This window comes from Daphnia magna, linkage group LG2, assembly GCF_020631705.1.
Source record: "Daphnia magna isolate NIES linkage group LG2, ASM2063170v1.1, whole genome shotgun sequence".
Classification (NCBI taxonomy): Eukaryota; Metazoa; Arthropoda; class Branchiopoda; order Diplostraca; family Daphniidae; genus Daphnia; species Daphnia magna.
In genome coordinates, this window is record NC_059183.1 from 5,765,783 (window position 1) to 5,786,644 (window position 20,862).

The 20,862-nt window shown below is 40.6% G+C and overlaps 6 protein-coding genes across 10 annotated transcripts; 5 read left to right on the forward strand and 1 right to left on the reverse strand.

Annotated features, from left to right (window-relative positions):
- Positions 1-41: 41 nt before the first annotated feature.
- LOC116915383 (zinc finger protein 395) lies at positions 42-6,793 on the reverse strand. Of its 3 annotated transcripts, none has more exons than XM_032920495.2 (9): positions 6,123-6,793; positions 5,762-6,060; positions 3,592-3,842; positions 2,286-2,437; positions 1,879-2,222; positions 1,474-1,807; positions 1,300-1,397; positions 993-1,233; positions 42-821 (listed from the first exon to the last, which is right to left on the reverse strand). In XM_032920495.2, the coding sequence occupies exons 1-8, from the start codon at positions 6,205-6,207 to the stop codon at positions 1,012-1,014; spliced, it is 1,785 nt and encodes a 594-aa protein (XP_032776386.2). In that variant the 5' UTR covers positions 6,208-6,793; the 3' UTR covers positions 42-821; positions 993-1,011. The 3 variants fall into 3 exon arrangements, with proteins under 3 accessions (XP_032776386.2, XP_032776387.2, XP_032776385.2); XM_032920496.2 differs by having other exon boundaries at positions 989-1,233; XM_032920494.2 differs by having other exon boundaries at positions 42-1,233.
- A 1,494-nt stretch (positions 6,794-8,287) lies between these two features.
- On the forward strand, positions 8,288-9,302 carry LOC116915468. Its single transcript, XM_032920624.2, has 4 exons — positions 8,288-8,773; positions 8,858-8,937; positions 9,003-9,103; positions 9,184-9,302. Exons 1-4 carry the CDS (start codon positions 8,534-8,536, stop codon positions 9,225-9,227), a joined length of 465 nt encoding a protein of 154 aa, XP_032776515.2. The 5' UTR covers positions 8,288-8,533; the 3' UTR covers positions 9,228-9,302.
- LOC116915543 (RNA guanine-N7 methyltransferase activating subunit-like) lies at positions 9,231-9,783 on the forward strand (the record flags this gene model as incomplete). Its single annotated transcript, XM_032920703.2, has 1 exon — positions 9,231-9,783. A coding segment is annotated over one exon (531 nt), but the record flags the coding sequence as incomplete, so codon positions are not given.
- Positions 9,784-11,315: 1,532 nt separating this feature from the next.
- Positions 11,316-15,304, forward strand: LOC116915386 (nicotinate phosphoribosyltransferase). Its single transcript, XM_032920500.2, has 12 exons — positions 11,316-11,472; positions 11,803-11,866; positions 11,948-12,245; positions 12,307-12,390; positions 12,446-12,573; positions 12,658-12,776; positions 12,851-13,059; positions 13,244-13,300; positions 13,624-13,836; positions 14,039-14,091; positions 14,162-14,305; positions 14,397-15,304. Exons 2-12 carry the CDS (start codon positions 11,809-11,811, stop codon positions 14,738-14,740), a joined length of 1,707 nt encoding a protein of 568 aa, XP_032776391.1. The 5' UTR covers positions 11,316-11,472; positions 11,803-11,808; the 3' UTR covers positions 14,741-15,304.
- Positions 15,305-15,536: 232 nt separating this feature from the next.
- Positions 15,537-18,683, forward strand: LOC116915423 (beta-1,3-galactosyltransferase 1). 3 transcript variants are annotated; one of them, XM_032920554.2, is made up of 6 exons: positions 15,537-15,776; positions 16,570-16,726; positions 16,939-16,956; positions 17,071-17,428; positions 17,492-17,698; positions 17,773-18,683. In XM_032920554.2, the coding sequence occupies exons 2-6, from the start codon at positions 16,633-16,635 to the stop codon at positions 18,191-18,193; spliced, it is 1,098 nt and encodes a 365-aa protein (XP_032776445.2). In that variant the 5' UTR covers positions 15,537-15,776; positions 16,570-16,632; the 3' UTR covers positions 18,194-18,683. The 3 variants fall into 3 exon arrangements, with proteins under 3 accessions (XP_032776445.2, XP_032776447.2, XP_032776444.2); XM_032920553.2 differs by lacking the exon at positions 15,537-15,776 and adding an exon at positions 16,063-16,396; XM_032920556.2 differs by lacking the exons at positions 15,537-15,776; positions 16,939-16,956 and adding an exon at positions 16,062-16,396.
- A 746-nt stretch (positions 18,684-19,429) lies between these two features.
- Positions 19,430-20,196, forward strand: LOC116915531 (serine protease filzig). The gene is made up of 2 exons (XM_032920692.2): positions 19,430-19,590; positions 19,710-20,196. Exons 1-2 carry the CDS (start codon positions 19,521-19,523, stop codon positions 20,012-20,014), a joined length of 375 nt encoding a protein of 124 aa, XP_032776583.1. The 5' UTR covers positions 19,430-19,520; the 3' UTR covers positions 20,015-20,196.
- The last annotated feature ends 666 nt before the right edge of the window (positions 20,197-20,862 follow it).

Genomic DNA, 20,862 nt, shown 5'->3' on the forward strand with positions numbered 1-20,862 from the left:
AGCATTGTCAGATGGAAATAAATAAGAATAACAAAATCCAATCGAGGGGAAATTTGTATATTGAAAAATTTAAAATTCCGTCATAAAACTCTGGGTCGACACGCTTGAATAAAAAAAAATTATAATAGTCAAGTCAGGAGAAAAAAGCAAATTAAGAACTAAAACACCATTTGTAAGGAGAAAAAACCAAAATGTTTCAGAAACCATCAGTCTTGAGAAAGAAATGAGAAAAAACAGAATCAAAACCCCGCTATGCGAACTACAAAAGAGATGAAAAAAATATACATATAAAGGCTAAAATTAAATCTCTAAACGTTAAAATTTCACGCAGCGTTATCGCAAAAATAACTCTAAATCGACGAAGAAAAAGCCATCTAACGCTGTACAAAGCTTTCTTGAGAGTAACGTAGATATGAGGTGGGACAAAAAAGATGAAAACAATGTTCAAGGATGTTGTACAGGAGGTAATAACAACACCAGTCAGAAACGTCACTGAGCTACGGCAGCCTGGTCAGTGGCAAGAGACAACAAAACTCGTCACGACGACATTCGAAGGTATGCACACGATACGGTCCAGCATGAATACAACTCTTCTCAACAAATATACTAAAGAAGCTATGAAAAATTGCAATGTTTCTTCTTTAACCGAAAATCATCCCCCCCCCCAGAAAAAAAAAGAAAGGAAAAGGGAAAAAATACAAATTTATCAATGATATCAGCCGTCACACAGCCAAGTATTTAGAATCTTTTGAGATCCGTCATCCGCAACACTTGGCTTCTATTCCGCATAACATCCAGCACCAAACAATAACAACTTCTCCCTATGACAATGCATAATAAGAATCAAGAACAAGTTTTCCACACAAAAAAAAGGGGGGTGGAGGATCATTTTTAAATTTTAAAAATTCCCATCCATGAAAAACGGATTAAATTTCTATGGTGGGCCATGAAACTCGACCGGTTTTTTCGGGGTAAAATATCTTTATACCTACATGGGTGAAGGGGTTTCCTTTACTCGCTGAAGCGAGTGCAAGCCTTCTTCCATTTGCATTGAGTGCACCACTGCTCACGGTGTTCCATTCCGTAAACCTTGCGGCATTTTTTAGCCTCGCCGCGGGGCCGACGAACGGGACTGCTTTTGACTGTAAAAACCGAAGGTCCGGTAGATAGCGCTGGCGTAGGAGACGTTTTATTGGTGGGCGACACAACCACTTTGGCCTGCTTGAGCAGATTCTAAAAAAAAATAATAATAATCATAATAACAATCAAATAAATGCAGATATATAGTCTGCAATTCACCGAACTATATCCGTAACCGGAAGACCATGAAATGCTGCGGACACGTGCTGGGATGGCGATTGGCCTCGCCTTCATTAATGCGCGTTGATATTCTGGATCTTAATGAAAAAAACAAACAACCCAGTTGTTTAAAATCTAAACAACAACCAAATAAGCGATGATCTTTGAACTAACCTTCGTGCGGAGGTCTTGCCATGTCCATGTGAGACATTGTGGGTGGTGAACTAGCCATCCATCCGGGATGTTGTTCCTGAAAGCTCTGCGATTGAGCGACCGAGGATTCGATGACCTCGGCCTTAGGAGGTAGAGTGGTCGGTAGCTGATCCGCAATCTCTTCATCAACTTCCTCTTCTACTTCCGTATAATAAAACTCTTCTTCATGATCGCTTATTTCTTCGTCGATTTGGCGCGGCCCGAGATGAACTAAGCGGACGTGCGATTCGATAGCCTCACAATTGTCGGTCGTAGTCGAACAGCCGGGCCATGTACATTGGTAAATTGTCCTAACCTGTTGCAATCCAATCAAACAAGAGACCATTTAGCCTTGATTCACGTGAAGGAAAGTGAAACGAGACAAACCTGTGAAGGCGAAGGTCCTTCATCACATTCACTGATTGATTCATCACTAACGATTCCATCATCTTGGGCCTGTTTGGCAACGGCGGTAGCCCTCGGGCCCGAATGAAACTTGTAAAGACTTCCAGAAAAATTGGCTGGAGCGCTGCCGCTCATCAGAGGTGGCGATGGTGTTGCCGAGCGAAATTTCAGCTTACGCCCCTGACCGACCGGAAGGACCCGGCCGGCCGTTCCTGTTGACGAAGCATGCGGCGGAGAATCACTGCTACTGGATACGCTTCCGCGCCAAGAGAAAGCCCCGCTACTGCTGCTAGTGCTACTGTGATTGCTCTGCCAGGCAGCGACATCTGCGGACGTAGCCGGCGTATTATTTTCAAAGCTTTCCTCCCAAAAACTGAAAATGAACTCACCTTCCCAACGTGGGGAATGCGGACTGCAGGAAAGACGCATGAGTACCATAGCGGCTGCGCATTCATCCATAACATCGCTGTCTTCATCTTCGTCCATGATGACGTCGGCTGCACCCTTGACACTGCTCGGACTGGAACGACGTTTACGCGACCTATGCAATGCCAACAATGGAAAAAAGTTTCTTATTAAATGACGTCAACTATCTTCCAGGTGCGGACTCTGACGTAAATCGCACGATACCCAAATCCTTTTTTTTTATTATTATTATTATCGGACAGCAGACGAGACCTGTACATCGACCCCGGATGAGAGCGAAAGGGGGGGGATGAGATGCCGCATCTGTTTTTTAAAGGGAGTATTTTTTTTTTTTTTTTTTTTATTTTTTAACGCGCAGATCTAGACTTGATCAAACCAGAACGTGTTTGCTACCACGTTTGCGCAAAATCCAATACAATCTTATCAGGAAAAGTTCAACGGACCCAATAAAAAAGTGTCAAATCACTAGGAGTTTCGACTTCCTGTCAAAGTATTCATTTTTTGTTTTTCAGATTAAATTACGTAACCTACTGTAGAGGCTGAGGAAAAATTATGAGAGCGAAAAACTTTCATTGTGCCATTTATTATTTTTTTTTTTAGGCCGTCAAAAGTTGGAAGGAAATTCTTGCCACCTTTCGTTTCCTCAAGAAAGAAATAGAAATGATATTGTCAATTGCAACTGCCGGTGGTATCCATTTTCGCCCCGATAGATTTTCACAAATAAATTGAGAACACTTCATCCGGACTAGAAATCGAATCTCAACTTCCGATGGATAACGCCTTCAACATTGACAAGAGAAAGTGAATCACCGAAGAAAAATAGGAAATGGGTCATCAAGAAAAACGTCGACTGCATCAATAACAGACAGCACAAGAGAAAGAGTTTTTTTTTTTGCTAAGCCATTTATACAATAACTCCACCCAGAATTTCTGTTCTGTTTTTTTTTTTTCCTCGGTTGGGTAACAACTTTTTGTTGTCCATTTCTCCCTTTCTAGTTGTGCTGCAGCTTTCCAGATGAAGATAACCGGCCCGTGACCCACTGACACACGGACGCCTCTCTTTCTTTTCTTTTACCGCGTGCAGAAATCGTGCCGTGACGTCACTGGCGGCATTCACCCACTTTCACTCGGCCTCACGGCGAAGGTTTCGACTCTTACCTACATTCTTCTTAATTGTCCTTTTAAAAAATGCCCCACATCCCCTGGCTATTGTGAACTCTGCTGGCAGGACTATTAGAAAGCAAACCGGGATTTAAAAAAAATGTTTACCCGAAGAAAGCGCCTGGGACGTCGATTCCAGACGTTGAAGCAGACGAGCAACGTTTACGAGGCGGATGACCAACGCTGATCTGATGGTTTGGCCAAACATCCTGCAGTTGTCCATTGGCCGATGTGGTGAGACCAACGACTCCGTCAGCCAATCGAGCAAAATCCACGTCGTGTTGGTCCATGAGACGAAGTGATTTTCGTGATTCCATTAGGCGGACTTCTTCCATTCGTTTAACGATATCAACCGAATTCTACGATAGTTGGACACAAGTGAAATTATTATTATTTATGTCAACGTAATGGTCTCTTAGATACTCCAAATATTTGAGGTGTGCTCTTTGACCGTCGGGAAAGACGAACAAATAAAAAAAAAAAAAAGAGAGAGAGACTTGGGCGGATTAGCAACGGGAAAAAATGATATGACGGCCTTGTTTTCTATCTCGACCGGCTATTGAGGTTACCAGGTTCTCTTTTCTCGTTTGCCAAACCAAAACAAAACCAAACCATACTGCTGCTGCATCAAGACGCATTATTTTTGTTTTCCCTAACGGACGTAGTATGTGGTACAGCAGACGTGTTGTTGTTGATATTCCTTTTTAACAGTTTCAGCGACGTAACGGGAATCTTCCAAATCAATGAACGCCCCCTTTTGTGGCGTCGCAACCGAACAGCTGATGACAAAAACAACGACACACCTGAGGCCCATATTATACAACATCGTCACGCCGCAGTGGCGTCTTTCGACAGAGAAAAACCACACGACGCCATTACTAACTACGCTTTACGAAAATATATTTCCACCTCGACCTTTATAAATACATTGAAAAATGAAAAAAAAAAAAAAAGGCACAACAACAAATAAAAAAAAATTGAATAAGATGGAAAAACCGGTTGCGTCAAGAACACAGAAAGAGAGTTGAGTTGTTTACATTCGCACAAACATGCCGGTACGCAGTTGTTTTTATCCACAAAAGCCAACAATAAACTACGACGTGCCAACAAAGATGGCTGCCCTACAGCAATGACGTTCGCTGACGTCACACATGGCGCGCGCGCGCACATCGCACGCCATAACCCATTGCCATGAGAGCCAATCGAAAGAGTTTTCCTTTGTTTACAAAACATTGATGGGCAACCCGGCTTGAAGTGTAGCATCACATCTGTACGGTGTAAAGCACCCACAAATATTCAAGGTCGGGGCAAAAATCTAATTTCCATTTGGAGAATTACCTGCCACTCTTCCTGTCAAAATGAACAGGAGTAGCACCGGTCATTCAACTCTTTTTCTTTTGCCTATTGCAACCCTCACCCTGGCCTGTGTTACTAAGAGGATGTTTCACGTTCTTCTTTTTTTTCCTAACAAAGCCAAGGTTTCACCCTTGAGCTGGACAGCCGCAAGGCAAAAGAAAAAAAAAGGAATCGGAAAATCTCTTTCGAGACCAAGCACTTGGCACTCAGCAGAAAAAGGCCTTGGCTCAACAGCAGCGGCCGTTGACTCCACTGTTGATTGCGTCAGAACTTCCCCAAAACAACAACAAACAGAACCTCTGGTGCCTTTCGTGTATGTCCCAAGACCCGGTTATAATCCTATTCCGTCATTTCCTCTAACCAAAAAACAAAAACCCTAAGCATCAACTGTATCCGCCCGTCCCTACATCACGTCAATAATGGGAGGGGTTTCGCAAATCGTCATCTTCTCAATAATTCTTCTTTCGAAAAAGAAAGAGGAGCTCACGTTACCCGACAACAACAAAATGACTATTTCGGCTAGCAGTGAAACCCCAGAATAAAGAGAGAGGGTTTGCTCTGGCGTGACGTCACAGTTACATCACGCGCTACGTACATTGCATTTGCTGATGTCATTATATCACGAGGAAGAAAAGTAATCCTTCCCAAGTTAAAAAAATTTGCACTTCAAATCTAAAGTTTCACAAACATCGCCGTGGGTTGGTCCAAGGTTGTTTTGGCGTGCGGATGAAAAAAAAAAAAAAGAGATATCTCCTTCGTCTTTTGGGGAAAAGATGGCCGCTCCAAGGCCGTCCGAAAATATCAAAAGCTAAGCTTGTTGACACTACTTGATTGGGGCAAAAGAAAAGCGGAAACGCCCCCTTTCGGACCACACATACACACACGCAGAAACACATTAGAAAATGTGAAACATTTTATTTACCGAATTGGAAACCTGTAGAGTGATGTGAACTTCATCTACATCTGGCCGGTGTTTGGTGACGTGACCGGCTACTTCACGGCCGGTAAAGGTAATGTAAACCTTCTGGCCGGGTTGGAGCGTCAAGCCGGCCGTTGACTGGAAACCGGGGCCAATCAGATCGACTTCAGAGTATTCAAGCAGTTGCTGACGGCCAGAATGACCCGCAGTTTCCATGGTGGAACGGACGGCGTATTTCGTGTGCGAGAACAACTGCCCCCTGGACGGATCCATTTCTGCAGTCTTTACCGCTTGTATTATACCTTTAAAACGAAAATCATTGAAATAAAGGTACTATTTGGTTGCACGAGCAAATGAAATATACCTGGATAATAGAAGCCGTCTTCACGAAGAACCACCACTTTTGTACCAACAATTGAACGTTTGGCCAAACGCTTTCCTGTCGACATTCTTTCAGAGGCGTTTTGTACAAATGCAATTCGTTTCGTCGTAATTTTGGAAGCTTTCGAAAGGTTCGGGCTTTAAAAAAAAAATTAACCAAAAATAACCTAGCGGAAATTGTCAAGTATTGTGCTATCGTTCAGTAGTTTTTCGTATAAACATCTGGGATTAAATTCAGTCGAATTAAGAGTCCAATCGGGAAGCAACTTCAACATGGTTCTCAACATAGAAAATTCACGACCCAAAATGTTTTGCTTTCGGTGACGATAACAAAAAAAAAACAATGGCTCCCAGAAATAGTACACCGAGCTACGAATCTTCCCTCAAAAAAGTGGGTCCCAATCACAAAGGACGAAAATACGATGGCGCACAAGGTCCAGGGTAATCGATCAGTTCTTTTTTTTTTTTTTTAACTCAAAAAGAGTGAAATGTTTATGAATTGGGAAAATGAATAAGCTACACACAGTTTTATATAAAACAGTAGTTTGGTGATTGGGGAGAAAATGAAAACAAAAGAGTCTTAAGAAGAAAATGTACTTTGCTGATGAGCGCAACTAGCGAGTCGGCAGTCGAACGGCAACTGAGAGCTGTCTTTGTTTTGGAACCCGGACAGAGTCACGGGAAAGTTGAGGGGGAAAAAGACAGTAAAAGGGATTTTCCAGTTGGCCAACACTTGTCAATTGTAGTTGTTGCCAAGTGTTCTGCAATGCCACCTAACGGTCGACCTTACTTTAAAGTCGCGTTCATTGCTGATATTTCGATTTTTCAGCTTCATGACAAACTAATTGTCAACAAAAGTGCGAATTTATTCATTCCAGTTGTTTAACATCACATCAGTTTAACTTTGAAGTGAATTTAAGAACTTGAGTAATCGGCCGCGGCAAGCGCTGAATCCAACAAGATAAAAGTCTTTGTTTTGAAAGTTTACAGGTTTCACTACTTCAACCGCCAGAGTTCTCTGCTGGCACACAACAACAAAGCAGACCGGCCGGTTAACGGGGAAAGGTTGGATTTATTTATTTTTTTGTTCTCTCTCTCTTCTTCTATCTCTTTCTCCTTTCTCTCCTTCTCTTCCTCTCTTTCTCTCGACGCCTTCATACTCATTCCTATACCGAGGTCAGTGTGTATACAAACAAAAAGGACGAGAAAGAGAGTTGCCACCGCATGCCGCCAGAGCCGGCACACTTTCAGCACACTTTCGCCTTCTTCTATGGCCGATTTGGCACCAAAAATTCTTGTTTTTCCCTAGACTCTTTGCTCTGGGGTTGCCTTAGAATTAATTACACATCATATTTCTTGCAAATTTCTCTGTGTAGTAATGATATCAACAAGATTATGCTAGAAATATTGATTTAAAAGTCACCATTTTCTTAACTCTTTTGTTGAGGAAGTCCCCTACATGGCAGATATTTTATTTATAAAATTGAGGTCACGTAAAATCCCCATAGCCTCTTTGTTGTGATTCTTTGTTTTCCGTTTGAGTGTGCAACCGGACGTCTTCATAAGATTAAATGTCCAAGTGACTTTCACGTGGCTTGCATAACATTTTCTCTTGTTTCGTATCCATTTTATTTCTTTTACTTGTCAGCTCGATCTCTTCCGTTTTTCAAGCTTATGTAAAATATCTTCAACGATAATTACTTTTGATGGACAAAGTTTAGCTGGCTTTGTTTTTTTTATTAAAAAACTGATCCGGCGACTTTATGATCGTGTATAAAATTCATTTGATCTGAAAACAGAATTTGGAAGAAGAATTTCATGTTTTGCGAATGAAATACATTTTGTATGTAGGTAACTGCGTCGTGGTCGTGGTCAACCGGCCTTGCCCTGACTTTGCTTGGGCGCTCCCTATTGACCTACTTCCGTATACGTTATGACACTCTTAGTCGCATTGTCAAAAATATTATAAGACTAATTTATTTTCAAATCGCTCTCGATTGTTACATTTCAATCTTTTGTGTTGATTTCCTATTTCGTTGGGGGGAAAAACCAAAAGGAAATTGTCTAGAACGTAAACAAAAAGTGAACTTTGTGTACCGTAACTTACGTTAGAAGCCTCATCTTGCTAGTACAACTTGACAGGTAAAGTTTCTATGAGTCTTCTTTAAAAAAAAAGTGGGAGGATTTCTTCCTAATTAGATTTATTTAGTCGTTTCCTGCCCTATTTTGTCGAGCCAGATTACCTAGTAACATACAGTGCAACCTTTTACTGCCCAGTAATGACAGTGTCACAAATATTGTCCATTTTCCTATGTTGCTGTTCTCTCTTTTGTCCTTGTCTAACATGCGACGAGAATTCAAAATTTTCTTTCAATAGCCAAATTTCAGAATTAAATGAAACAGTTCCTAAGCATATTCTTGTGTCGGATGTGTGGCCTTTCTCAGGATGATGAGGGTTCTTTTTTAGAAACTGCCAGTCCGTTTAGTTTGAATGTTAGGAATGAAACGATTGTGTTGGAGAAAAATGCAACAAAGGTTGTGACAACTGTTTCAGTGCAAAAATTGAGAAATCCAGCTGGCAATGTGTTTGATGTAGTAACTTTGAGAAAATCTTCTTGCAAAGGAGTGGGCAAGGTTGCATCTTTGTTTCTGTTCTTACTGTTATTCCATTTAAGAAAATATAAACAAATTTCTATTAATTTCTACTCTGTTTTGTAGTGGGTGTCAGATTCTACGTGGTTTCCTGGATTCAGCTGGAAACCTTGCATCTGTAGTCAGTGTGGACGTCATTTGGGTTGGTAAGTGATTATCTTACATACTCAATGTGCAAAAATGTTCATTTAACCAAATTTTATGATAATAGGATGTTTGAAGCCGAATCATCAGCTAAAGGATCTTTACCTAGCAAACCTTCGCAAGCTGGTTTTTACGCGTTGATTCGGGACGCAATCCTAACGGAGTCTGGTAACATTTTGTTCTCCTTAGAAAATTAATTTTGTCTTGAAGAAGTTAACCCGAATTTAATATATTTTTAAAATATATAGTCGCACAGACTTTGACGTACGTGCCAAAAATCTTTCGGAAATAGTTAAATATGGAGTTGACGGATCAGCAAAAAAGTTTCCTGTCAGAATGCGAGAACGAGTTTAGCGAGCGCTACACAGAAAAAGACGTCGATTTCATGGAGTTGAAGAATAAACCATTATCTAAACCGCCCATTGTAGATCCGTGGGGTAATAATTTCAATCGCAACCAGCAGAGGGGAGGTGGTCATCATCGACCTTACGGTCAGTATGGACGAGATCGTCATTCCAGAGGTGGACAATCGTGGAACCGAAATTCTCAAGATTCGTATTCCCGTCGTGATCATGACGGCAATCGACACATGAGAGATAGACAATACGAAGATCGTGGACCCCAATATAGAGATAGATCATACGATGACCGTGCCCACAATCGGGATAGATCATATCAAGGAGATCGTGGGCCCCAACGTGAAAGGTCGCTCACTGATGATCATGGCCAGCACCGAGAAGAAAGACACCATAGAGAAGACGGACACCATCAACCTCGTTACCATTCTTTACTGAATTTTTTTTTTCCAATTACCCCACGGTATTGACAATACATTGCATCATTCCGTCTGTTCTCTGTTTTTATTTCCGTTTTAGGCCATCAACTTTTAAGTAACGATCGAATAGAGAAGAGACAGGAAAAGAACGTCTCCTGTCCTATACCTATATAGTTCAACTTTCTTTTCCCCTTTCCCTTATAATGAGGACAGGGTCTCCATAGCAACAACCCAAACCAGTTCAATGTGAACATTGGTCAACCAGTCAATTTTGGGAGAAGAATTTGGTTATTGTTCATCTTCCGTTGGCGCTGTTGGTGTTTGCTATAAAAATGAGTTTGTTGGTTTGAAGTCGGGCATTAGAAAGAAACATTGTGTTTGTAGCGAGAGAAAACCCCGTGACTCTGTTATGCATGCCTTTCTTTAGTCGTGGTCAAAAAAGCCTTTCTAATTATACAGCGCGAGAAAAACAACGCGATTCAATGTATACTACGTGAAAAACTGGACTTCGTGGAGTTTATGAGCAGTAACCAGTAGTTGGAAAGCCGAACGGTTCTAAAGGTCACGAAGAACGTTATAAGCAATTTCCTCGTTCGGGTTGGTTGACTCAAGGTCAGTTATTTAGAGGGAACAAAGAGCCATACTAGCATAGCCTCTTTGCTATTACATGAACATACTGGCCACCTTTCAAAAGTGCCTTAGGAGTTTTTTTCATTTCACCTGCAAGTCGGAAATTCATCCTAAGCGTCATCCAGCTAAGAGGATAGCTTTACATTCTGTACATGAAAATCGGGTTGCATAGTGTTTCTTGTTGCAGCGTCAACAAAATAATACTCATTAAAAATGTCTTAAGAGGAAAATGTATTATTGATACATTGGAGGAAATTCACGTAACGGTTTCTCAATCAGACGATGACCAGACAATGCCAATAACAAGTCCTGTAAATATATCGCAAAGTATTTTTCCAATTCCGTTAGAAGCTCATGAGAGTATGGCGTGAGGACAGACAATTTCATTTATGTCGTGATCATGTTTCGTGTCATGGTAGCGGGATCGCTGCTGGAATGAAGGTCACTGTCCAACTCTTTTTTGCCTGGATAGACACACTAGGTCATCCGCAACGATATATACTTGTCCCATTGGCACGTACTAGCGCAGTTCCTCTTCACAACTACTATTTGAGTAAAATATTGTTAATCCTCATAGCAGTGCCACGGTGCTTTGCGATGATAATACCACCAAAAACGAATGACTTAGGTCACGGGGGTTGGGTAATCGAAAAACTTTTTTTATTCGTTTCATAACGTTCGCAAATTCACAAGGCTTGGCGTATCAAACGTGCGCAATTTTCATTAAAATAACTTAGGTTCTAACTAAAGGAAGTCCCCGAAGTTGCTGTGACGTCTGTTATTCTCAGAAACGGCTAAGACGTTGCAAAGTTGGATACTTTGGTAAAATTCAATGATTGTTTCGCACGCGATTCTAGCGTGATTGAGTATTCTCTCTGTTTTTTGGGTGAAAGATGTTTACCTTTCTCCTTGGGTTCGAGCAAACACGGCAGCATACCTGGATTTGCCTAGCTGTGGCAGGCACGATATGTTTGATCGATAGCCGAGCTGGGCCAGTTGGACTCTTGTCTGTTGACGCCCTTTAATATCTTGTATACGCTTGCGGTTGATATCATAAGGTAGCCACTAGCCAAACTGACGTTTCTGTAGCTGCACGCTGGAACTTTCTCACTGCGAGTCATCTTTACCAAAGGTATCTTAAGCTTAGTTTCTACAACTTACTTTAATTGTCGGTGGACAACAAGTTATCAGAAAATGTGTCGAAAGCCCTTTTAGAAGTCGCAGATGTTTGGTTTATTTTTTAGTTGTTTTAACATTTGATTCATGGCCGTAACTGAAGACTTTGTTAACCTAAGAATGCTGGAAAACGGGTCACCGGTAACCTTCTTTGTTTTAATATCGTGGAAGTATAGTCCTTCAATCTAGGACGGGGATTAAGATTCAAATTTTTTTCGTAGTAACGACACACACTCTATCTAACGAGTAACTCGTAAACTGATTCAACCTTCAAATGTCCTAAAAGGTAAACATGGAGGCAACGGAGGTCAAAATGCGCCAAAATGAAATTATCCAACCATTACTTACCGGTATTTCTTAATTTATTTTTGTACAGTTAAATTTATAATTCTTACCATCATGGTTTGCTTCAACCTCTTTATTCGTTTTAGATCTGTACCAGCTAACTATGGCCTATGCTTACTGGAAATCAGGGAAAGTCGACGACACTGCCGTTTTCGATCTGTTTTTCAGGAAAAACCCATTCTCTGGAGAATTCACTATATTCGCTGGTCTCGAACAATGCATAAAGTTTTTATTCAACTTCCGTTATAGTGACAGTGATATAACCTATCTTAAGCAAATCCTACCTCCTTATGTTGAGGAAGAGTTCTTTCGTTATCTGAAAAACCTCACAGTGGAAGATGTGACACTCTTTGCCATTCCTGAAGGTTCAGTGGTATTTCCCAGGTATAATCGTCTGAATGCTGTCTATAGTAATATCCACAAATAATAATGAATTCACTTGCAGGGTTCCCTTGTTACGGGTGGAAGGTCCACTTATTGTGGTCCAACTATTAGAAACAACATTCTTGAATTTGATTAATTATTCAAGGTAAATTTAATTAAGCATATATTTTTCCTGCCATTTAACACTATTTTGCTTGCAGTTTAATTGCGACCAATGCTGCAAGGTTTCGAATGGCAGCAGGAAAGCGGATCAAACTACTAGAATTTGGCTTACGTAGGGCTCAAGGACCTGATGGTGGTCTTTCTGCATCCAAATATGCTTATCTTGGTAATTTCTTTTACCTGACTGAAATATTTAAAACACTGTCCTTATTTAAAGCTGTTATCATTATTTGTCTTTCCTATTCGATAGGTGGTTTTGATGGTACCAGCAATGTGTTAGCTGGTAAACTTTTCCACATACCAGTTAAAGGAACACATGCTCATGCATACATAAGTTCTTTTTCCACCCTTGCTGATTTGAAAACTCGCGTAGGCTAACCGCAAATTTGTGATTTACCTTAGCTAAATAGGCTCACTCTTCTTTATTATTATATGGAAAATAGGATTTGGCTGTGTACGACGAGAATGGCTCAGACTTGATAGAAAGTCGCGACTTTGTGGAAACTTGTATAAAGAGACGAGATCAACTGGCTACTTTGCTCGGTATTCTGTTGCAGGAAGCCAACGACGGCGAACTTGCAGCTTTCATTTCCTACGCCATGGCATTCCCAGATGGTTTCACCGCGCTTGTTGACACATATGAAGTTCTCAGGTATTATAAGTACGCGACTAGCAGCGATGACATATGGGAATGAACAGAATAGCGCGTCTATGTTTAAACACTTATCTGTACTACTGAAAAAAGAACACAAAACTATGCGGCATTATTTCTCTCTTGTCTCCCTTTTTTTTTCTTTTTCTTTCCTTTTTTGTGATGCTCTTTCACTTTTTGCCAGTTGGAGCGGAGAAACCCCTAGTCAGCGCTATATATCGGAGCCACGTCTCCATTACAGGTCCCTCCCTTATAAATTTCATCCGCATTGATTGAAACCTTACGTTACGTAGATAAGCGTCATTTGTGATTTCTTGTCGTATCCGTTGCTATTTGGTCTTGGATGTTTTTCTATCTTTTTCAATTGGGTATTTTCTTTTTTCTAATTCCAGCTTTTTTAGTCTTAGTAAACGTGAAAGCAGATTGTGTGAAAATTTTGAAACATAGATTTACCGCTTGTCTTTTTTTTTCCAGCTAGTTTCGATTGCTTGAATCATTTAATTTTTGGTTTTGTTTTTTTATGTAATTTGTTATTATTTTTTTCTTACCACTTGCACTAAACAGAAGTGGACTACTGAACTTTTGTGCTGTCGCCGTGGCGCTGAGTGATTTTGGCTACAGACCCATTGGAATCCGCCTAGATTCAGGCGATTTGGCCTATCTTTCGAACAGGGCTCGAGACGCTTTCCGGAAGATCGCTGAGGAGCTGACTATCCCGTGGTTCGCTCAGCTATCGATCGTAGCTAGTAATGATATAAACGAAGAAACCATCTTAAGGTAAATAACAACTATGGTCCTATCATTATGTATAACACAAAAGCAAGAGGAAGGAACCTTATCGTAAAAGAGGCTATTAATGGCAATAATTTGAATAAGGCAGAATTTCCAAAATTTTTCTACGATTTTCCTCGCGAAATCAACTACAAACCTTATGATGAATGAAATCGCACTAATATTATTCGCTATTATCATATTTTAGTTTAAATGACCAACACCATCAAATTGATTGTTTTGGCATTGGTACTCATCTTGGTGAGTAAATCACGACTGTAAAAAGTATTTCGCTTAACCAATTCCTGTAACCTTTTTTCTCCTTCTCTAGTGACTTGCCAAAAGCAACCTGCACTAGGCTGTGTATACAAACTTGTTGAAATCAACAAACAGCCCAAGATAAAATTATCCGAGGATTTAGAAAAAGTGACTATTCCAGGGCGGAAAGATATTTACCGATTATACGGATCAGACGGTATGATTTAAACCAAATTTTCTATGCACAGATTTAGGTTAACAGAAGAGCTGGTTAATCATGTTCTCCTCTGTTTTCACAAACTCGGCAGGTCACGCTTTGATAGATCTAATGCAAAAACATGGTGAACCTCCACCACTAGCCGGCAATCGAGTGCTATGCCGTCATCCGTTTCTAGAATCGAAGAGAGCCTACGTCAATCCGGCTCGAGTGGAGCCACTTCTGCACATATACTGGCAGAATGGCCGATGTTGTCAACCGCTGCCATCAATGGAGCAGCTACGGCATCGTGTCCAACACCAGCTCGGAACTATACGACAAGATCACAAAAGAAATCTGAATCCCACGCCGTATAAAGTGAGCGTTTCGGATTCTCTTTACTCTTACCTCCACAAGCTGTGGTTGCAAAACGCACCAATCGGGGAGCTCTCCTGAAATGAATCCTTCTCTTCATTTCAAGACAGTAAAAGAAAAGTATTCGTTGGTAGCTAAGTAATTACAGAATGGCATAACTGTTTTCCCTAGCGCGCCAAATGCGCATCTCCTGTTTTTCTTTCTAGTCTTGTAGGGGTTTCATATTTGAGGGGTTTATCATGAATCTTTGTCGAAAGATCACAACCTGCACAGCGTCTGCCATTTTTTTTTTTCGTGGCAGTACATTATACTTCTATTTTTTTGGTGTGAGAATCCACTGGTAGTCTGGGACTGATACAAGAGCCAGTCTGCCTCGAATCAAATGAGGCCATTCTGTTCAACAATTTACGGATCTATTTGTTGTTTTACTTTAATACAGATTTTTTTGATTTCATAGTATTTGTCTAACACCATTCAAGTCTAGCCATAGAAATGCATGTGGCTCCCAGACAAAAGTCCCTATGTCGCCGATCCCCTTCTGCTCGTACGATGGATATTCGGCTGTTGACGTGTACCATTCCCCTCGTCAATCTGAAGACCTTGTCTGCATAGAGTAAAATAGATTACACGCAAGCTAAAAACACACACTAATTTTTGTTGATATCTGTCTTATTTTCGTCCGTATTGGGATTACACATCAACTAGGACTTTATCCTGGTTTACTCATGAAGATAAGGAAATTGTAGATACCGTTAAGCGTGCGTAAACAATCTCCTGAGAATGATGAATCACTCGTGTTGCATTAAAAGCTTCGTATGCAAGTCTTCATCAAGATGGAAATGTGATATAAACTATAGCGTATGAGAAAAAATTTCTCGAAAGCTCATACACTTAGCCCACTGTCTGAAAAGTGCACTGCCCATTTAACTGGAAGGGACGTTGCGGGCGAAAAGTCGTTCCGAATAATTATAATAAATCAGTTTCTCTGTTTCCGTGAAACATTTTTGAGTTTCTCCTTATTCCGAAATTGGAAAAAGAAAAAATGTAATTGAAAACCCGTGTGTTTGGAATCCCATTTGTCTAGTGGATTCCAGCTACGGCATGGAATAGTCAGCAAGTAAGTAGCTTTTATGTGACAAACATCAGTGTAGTAAAGTTTTTGCAACGCTTTTCTGTATTACTAAATTCTTTTGAAGGAGCTTGATGTGTGACCAGTAATTGTAGATGTGATCAAATTTAAGAATATTTTTCTTTCCTGTCAGCAGATGGTTATTTGCTCTATTCCAATGACTCAATAATGGGGCAGGGGTTGTATTATTTTTGAGGTGCAAACGTGATGAGGCTTCACCGGGCTTCACCTATCGAACAGGCTATGATAAAAAAAGACATTCAGTAGAGTACTAAGCTGGCTATAGAAACGCGCCACAGAAGCAGACGACAGCCAACTTAGTTGAAAAGATTCAATGCTAGTCAGACTCGGATAATCATCGAGTCATTTTCAATTCTAAAGAATGTATTACAGTTTCAAACATTAAAAAATAAAGATCTCCTTCTTGGCTGTAAAATCACGTTAAATATCACCGCAAAACTCAACTCTTGAGGCCGCATGTAACAAGCCTTAAAAGCAAACACTTGTAAACAAATGGTGACAGAGGCCAGTAGATCGAGTAGAAATCTGAGTCCAGAAGTAGGGCGTGTGTAAAAATTAGTCACTTTCTCATTCCTTCATTAAAACGTGTAAGTAGAATAACCGTTCACTATTATTTTTATTTTTATAACCACTTCTGATAGCATGACAAGTCAATAATGGATATGTCATAATAATAAGCAGTGCCATTTTTGGGTCATGTTATTTGTGCAAAAAGAGTTGTCCTAGATTTATCCTGGAATAATAAAAAGTTATTTGCTAGGAGATGTTCATATTGGCCCTTTCACTACTGAAGCTGGAAAACTAAGTCATTGATGGTGATGATATGATGAAACATCTGCAAATTTTTCTTCTTCTCTGTGGTGTTGTTTGGGTTCCCATTCTTCTCACATACAGCTATAACACACAAAGTAGAGAGGGTGAGCAACTTTTAACTCTTTTTAATATAGATATTAGTTGTAGGTTGCTTTGTCTCCACTTGTGTTTTCTACGCTATTGCATACCTGTTTCCTTTACCTCTTTTGTACTCATGCTAGTATTTTGTTTTTATAATTTTGTTTGTCCCCGTCTGCAAATGATTCCTTTGGGCATGCTCCATCGCTGTTTTTTGTTGGAATCTTTACTTCATTAGGATCAGGAGGTGACGTAGGTAAGCAATAGTTCCTTGCCTATTCCTTGTAGACCATTAGAATAGTGTTAGTTTCAATAAAAACCCACAAGCTGATATTACACATGAATGTATGAATTTCACTTCTATTTTCAGCTCCCAATTTTACATGGAACGTCAATACTAGTCGTGACCTGGCTATATACGTTGAACCAGAAAACACAACGGCCGTAATTACCAATGAAAACCTCTGTTCCTCCAATTCAGCAGACCATCGCCAAAAACCTCTTCTTCTCATTGTTGTATGTTCAGCTGTTGGTAACGTTAAGGCTCGCGATGTCATACGCAAGACGTGGATGTCCGTGGGACCTAACGAAACAGCTCCATTTGACGTGCGAACAGTTTTCCTTCTCGGTCAGACAATCAATGATACCAAACAGAGTGACGTGTTGTTGGAAAGCAACACGCATAGGGATATAATTCAAGAAGGATTCATCGACGCTTATTTAAATCTGTAAGTCTGTTCAATTACAACATCAGCTGAAGCCTCTAACACATTCAATTTACTATCTCTCAGGACCTTGAAGAGTGTGATGATGTTGAAATGGGTGAAAACTTACTGCCCACAAGTGACCTTTGTCCTTAAAACGGACGATGACATGTTTATAAATGTTCGCACGCTTACTGAGTACCTATCGCAGTCCGACGTTCAAGCGCGAAAAGACTTGATTGTAGGCTCACTTTTTTGTCGCGTTAGCCCAATCAAAGATGCCGGTAGCAAGTGGTATACAAAAATCAATGGGCTTTAGTCTCCAAGAACATTTTTCGTCTAACTGGTTTCTGTTTTTTACTCTTTAGGTATTCACCCCTCTTTATGTACGATGCCAAAGTATATCCTGATTACGTAAGCGGAACGGGTTACGTCATTAGTGGCCCGTTAGTACCCATTCTTTTTGAAAACGCTCTACACGTGCCGCTTTTCCACTTGGAGGACGTTTACACAACAGGGATTGTAGCGAAACGGGCTAACGTCATTCCGGAGAACAGTCATTTGTTCAGTTTTGTGAAGCATCCTACCACAAATCCTTGTCTCTATCGCAAAATTATCACATCTCATGGCCTGAATCCTAGCGAACTAAAATCTGTATGGCGGCAGATAAACGATCCTCTTCTAAATTGCACCTCCGTCCGCTTGCCGAAAATCGGCGATCCCAAATTCAAAAAATGCCACAAGACGGCGCGTCTGACCGTCCGTCGTTCGGGTAGAAAGAGGTTTTAGTGGCTGAATTGCTGATTGGGCAAGTGATTACGCTCGTTTAGAATAGATTCACCCACTTTGCCTCCCTTCTCCTCAGAAAGGTCTTAGTTAAATTAGAAATGAATAATGGAAAACGCACCGGAGGAATTCATTTTACAAGAAAAAAAAAAAGAAAAGAAAATCAAAGATTCTTTTATTGTTTTTTAGTTTAATCATTTTCCCTAGTCCGAAGAATTAAATGGTATATTGGTGTATATTACTATTTGCCAATAGAACCGTAATTACTAAGACGACGAGTCATAATTTCTTCTTTCCCTTTCATTTTCTTTCTTTGTTAAACACACAAAAAAAAATTTATATTTTGTTGGCCTTTTTACAGCATCGTTTTGTCTTAGATAATCGATGTGTGTGATACGTCCGGTAACTGCCTCAATCGCAGTGCAGCATAATGTTTTTGATGTCACCCCACTATGAGAATGCGAACAAATACAATTTAGCTACTAAAAACAAATAAAGATTTCAATTTATTTTTCGATGGCGGTTCGATTAAGCTATGCTTATCTCCTCAACCACAACAAAAGGGTGTAACAAAATTCGTCGGGGCATATAACGTTCACGAAATTTGTTATGACGTGATTGTGATGGGGTCTTGTTACAATGTGAATCGGACCAGAAGTTAACATTATTGTCTTGAGAGATGTTCCGAATTCCAGCGAACAAAGGGCTTACCACCAGACAGCCACATTACACAGCAGCCCTGACAAGATGCTCGATTCATTCCGTTTTTTTTTCTTTTGAAATTCTATTATTCTTTCTTTAAAAAAAAATGAAAGAAGAAGCGAATAATCGGTTCCCATTCTGTCCTTGGTAGTTACGTTAAGGTCTCGTTTTTAACTCTTCTTCTCGCCTACGACTCGCACGCTTTGCTGGTCGTCCGAAACCAGTTGACCTACAATATGGTCATTCCATCCAAGCGTCTCAATCGTTCACTACTCACCGTTTTTTTTTTTTTTTTTTAAAATACTTCCATCGTCTCTTTTACGTATTCTCTCTTACGAGAATTATCTCTTTATTCATCATCCCTCTCACCTACAGCTCCACAAAAAAAGAAATCCGCATGGATCCGTCTTAACCACCAACAAGACGCACCCGCTCATCACAATAATTTTTTGTTTATACTATTCTCCCTTTCTCCTCCTCTTTTCTCTTCCGTCACCCTCATTCGCTCTATTCTTCCGCTTGTATTGCCTCTCCCTGCAGCGGCAGCCATCGAGTCGTCAGACGCTTATATTGGGCCGCTACGGTGCCACTCGATGATCAGTTGTCCTCAAGCTTCCACTACGATAAGATGTTGTCACGACCAAGTTTTCTCCTTGTGTTGGCCTGTGCTTACGTCCATGTCTCGTCCGTTCCACTCGGTATTACTTACTTTTATCATTGTGTTTATCTATCTTTTTTCTAATAATTATTTAATTGCAAGTAAATATGAGAATTTAAACGTAATTGAATCTATGTTACCCCGGTGTGTACATGCCAGTCGGTCCACTTGCTATCCGGCCATTGATTTGCCTCAACAAGATCACCAACCAGTCAGGCGTGTGCATGTTCACGATGGATTGCCATCGCATTAATGGGACGGCGTTGGGCGTGTGCGGCGATCGTTTTTACTTTGGCTCGTGCTGCGTCGTGCCCGCCTTGGATGAAGAGTTGAACGTCCTAGAACGGACGGCTGGTGCGTCGACCAAGCGGTGGCAAACACCGGGCACTTATCTATTGGAAATGAAAGAGCAGGAAGACCGTTCACTTTCCTCATCGGAAGAACTTCAAATAGAGGATTTCTAGAAGAATTCAAGCTCTAGAAAAAAACGACGACGATGAATTGGATATTTTTATGCTGGTCCAATTCTCTTTGTACGAGTGTGTCATAATATAGCGCTGGTCGCTTCTGGTATAGATACGTATGTCAATTGTTCGTCTATTTTTATTTTGTTATGCAATCAATACATATACTCTCGTTACTAATATTTTCCGACACGCATTCTTTTTACGTTTCATTGTTATGACTATTTCAATTATTATTCCCGCTAACCGATGCTGGCGTGAACACCGGTCGGAATGACGAGGCAAAATAAATGGCAAGAATAGGATGTTTAAGAAGAAGAAAATATGAATACCTTACAATGATATTGCACGTAACGTGAATCACGGTGGCAGCATACACATCTCGTCAACCAATTGACTGCCGTATACTTCAAATTTGGCTTCTATTCACTTGAACTTTAGCTGTTGTCTTCCTGAAACATTGAACTGAGAAGTTCCTGGCCTCATTTTCTTTGGTTTTTCGATGACAAAGCGAGTAAACAAGTATGCTACTCTAGACGTATGCGCATTAATGGTTGATTACGAGGCCTAGATCTACCGCACCTGGAAAGAGAAATTGCGCCAATGCGACCAGAGTACGAACGGATTCACCTTTTTTCATTCGTGTGCATTATAGGCGTGTACTGTCTCGCCGCCAACCTCGTATTACGCAGAGCCCTCCTGTTCGACCCTTTCGTGAGCCACCCAATTTTTTTCCATTTTGCTCCAAGTCATTAGTGCAGATTGTTGGGAAACAGTGGGTGCCCCGTTAAGACGGTATACGTCTTTTCAGATGTGTGTGAATTTCTTTTAAAAAATAATACTAGCTA

Coding starts and splice junctions, on each gene's coding strand:
- LOC116915468 (XM_032920624.2), top strand. CDS start 8,534: ATGAAACAGTTCCTAAGCATATTCTTGTGTCGGATGTGTGGCCTTTCT. Junction 8,774..8,857: donor CTTGCAAAGGAGTGGGCAAG/GTTGCATCTTTG, acceptor TCTGTTTTGTAG/TGGGTGTCAGATTCTACGTG. Junction 9,104..9,183: donor CGCAATCCTAACGGAGTCTG/GTAACATTTTGT, acceptor TAAAATATATAG/TCGCACAGACTTTGACGTAC.
- LOC116915531 (XM_032920692.2), top strand. CDS start 19,521: ATGTTGTCACGACCAAGTTTTCTCCTTGTGTTGGCCTGTGCTTACGTC. Junction 19,591..19,709: donor TGTCTCGTCCGTTCCACTCG/GTATTACTTACT, acceptor TGTACATGCCAG/TCGGTCCACTTGCTATCCGG.
- LOC116915423 (XM_032920554.2), top strand. CDS start 16,633: ATGATGAAACATCTGCAAATTTTTCTTCTTCTCTGTGGTGTTGTTTGG. Junction 17,429..17,491: donor ATCGACGCTTATTTAAATCT/GTAAGTCTGTTC, acceptor ACTATCTCTCAG/GACCTTGAAGAGTGTGATGA. Junction 17,699..17,772: donor AAAGATGCCGGTAGCAAGTG/GTATACAAAAAT, acceptor TTTACTCTTTAG/GTATTCACCCCTCTTTATGT.
- LOC116915383 (XM_032920495.2), bottom strand. CDS start 6,207: ATGTCGACAGGAAAGCGTTTGGCCAAACGTTCAATTGTTGGTACAAAA. Junction 1,808..1,878: donor AAGGACCTTCGCCTTCACAG/GTTTGTCTCGTT, acceptor GGATTGCAACAG/GTTAGGACAATTTACCAATG. Junction 1,234..1,299: donor CCGGTTACGGATATAGTTCG/GTGAATTGCAGA, acceptor ATTTTTTTTTAG/AATCTGCTCAAGCAGGCCAA.
- LOC116915386 (XM_032920500.2), top strand. CDS start 11,809: ATGGAGGCAACGGAGGTCAAAATGCGCCAAAATGAAATTATCCAACCA. Junction 12,391..12,445: donor AATTTGATTAATTATTCAAG/GTAAATTTAATT, acceptor TTTTGCTTGCAG/TTTAATTGCGACCAATGCTG. Junction 13,837..14,038: donor AACGAAGAAACCATCTTAAG/GTAAATAACAAC, acceptor ATCATATTTTAG/TTTAAATGACCAACACCATC.